General features: G+C 61.1%; 1 protein-coding gene across 2 annotated transcripts in view; it reads left to right on the top strand.

Moving 5' to 3' along the window:
- crmp1 (collapsin response mediator protein 1) overlaps positions 1 to 424 on the top strand; it is a gene marked incomplete at both ends in the record, with an annotated part of 9,488 nt that continues 9,064 nt past the window's right edge. The window contains one exon of one of the 2 annotated variants that reach the window (XM_083692903.1): positions 1 to 363. In XM_083692903.1, coding sequence (XP_083549029.1) covers positions 1 to 363 — 363 coding nt within the window. Of the gene's footprint in view, positions 376 to 424 lie in introns of both variants that reach the window. The other variant, XM_083692902.1, reaches the window with a different exon arrangement.

The following is a 424-nucleotide window of genomic DNA, read 5'->3' as shown; positions in this document are numbered from 1 at the left end:
ATGTCCGACTGCAGGCGGCAGTGGAACCGGGAGGATGAGCTGCCGGTGTACCTGGCGGGACCGATCACCGGGTCGAACCAACGGCAGAAATCCTACGGAATGTTCTCCTCCGTGGAAGGAGCGTACGACAGTAAGACCATAGACTTCGACAACTACGCCGTGGGGAGGAAAGGGAGTCGGACCCCCAGGAGCGGGAGCCGAGAAAGGCTCCTGGATGCCGCAGGGGACTTCGTCAGCGAGGCGGCCAGCGAGGCCAGCGAGGTCCGGGGCGGGTCGCTGGTCAGCTCTCCCGGGGAGAGAGACGACGGGCAGCCAGGTGTGGCGATAAAGTCGTCGCCTGGGAGGGAGTGTCATTCGGGGCAGGATAATGGAAAGGTAAGCTGGCCTGTAGATTTGATTTATGGAATCTGACACTTCTTACAGA

The sequence above is a fragment of the Argentina silus genome (genome assembly GCF_951799395.1).
Source record: "Argentina silus genome assembly, chromosome: 21".
In the NCBI taxonomy this organism is placed as follows: domain Eukaryota; kingdom Metazoa; phylum Chordata; class Actinopteri; order Argentiniformes; family Argentinidae; genus Argentina; species Argentina silus.
This window is presented reverse-complemented; position numbering and strand designations above follow the sequence as displayed.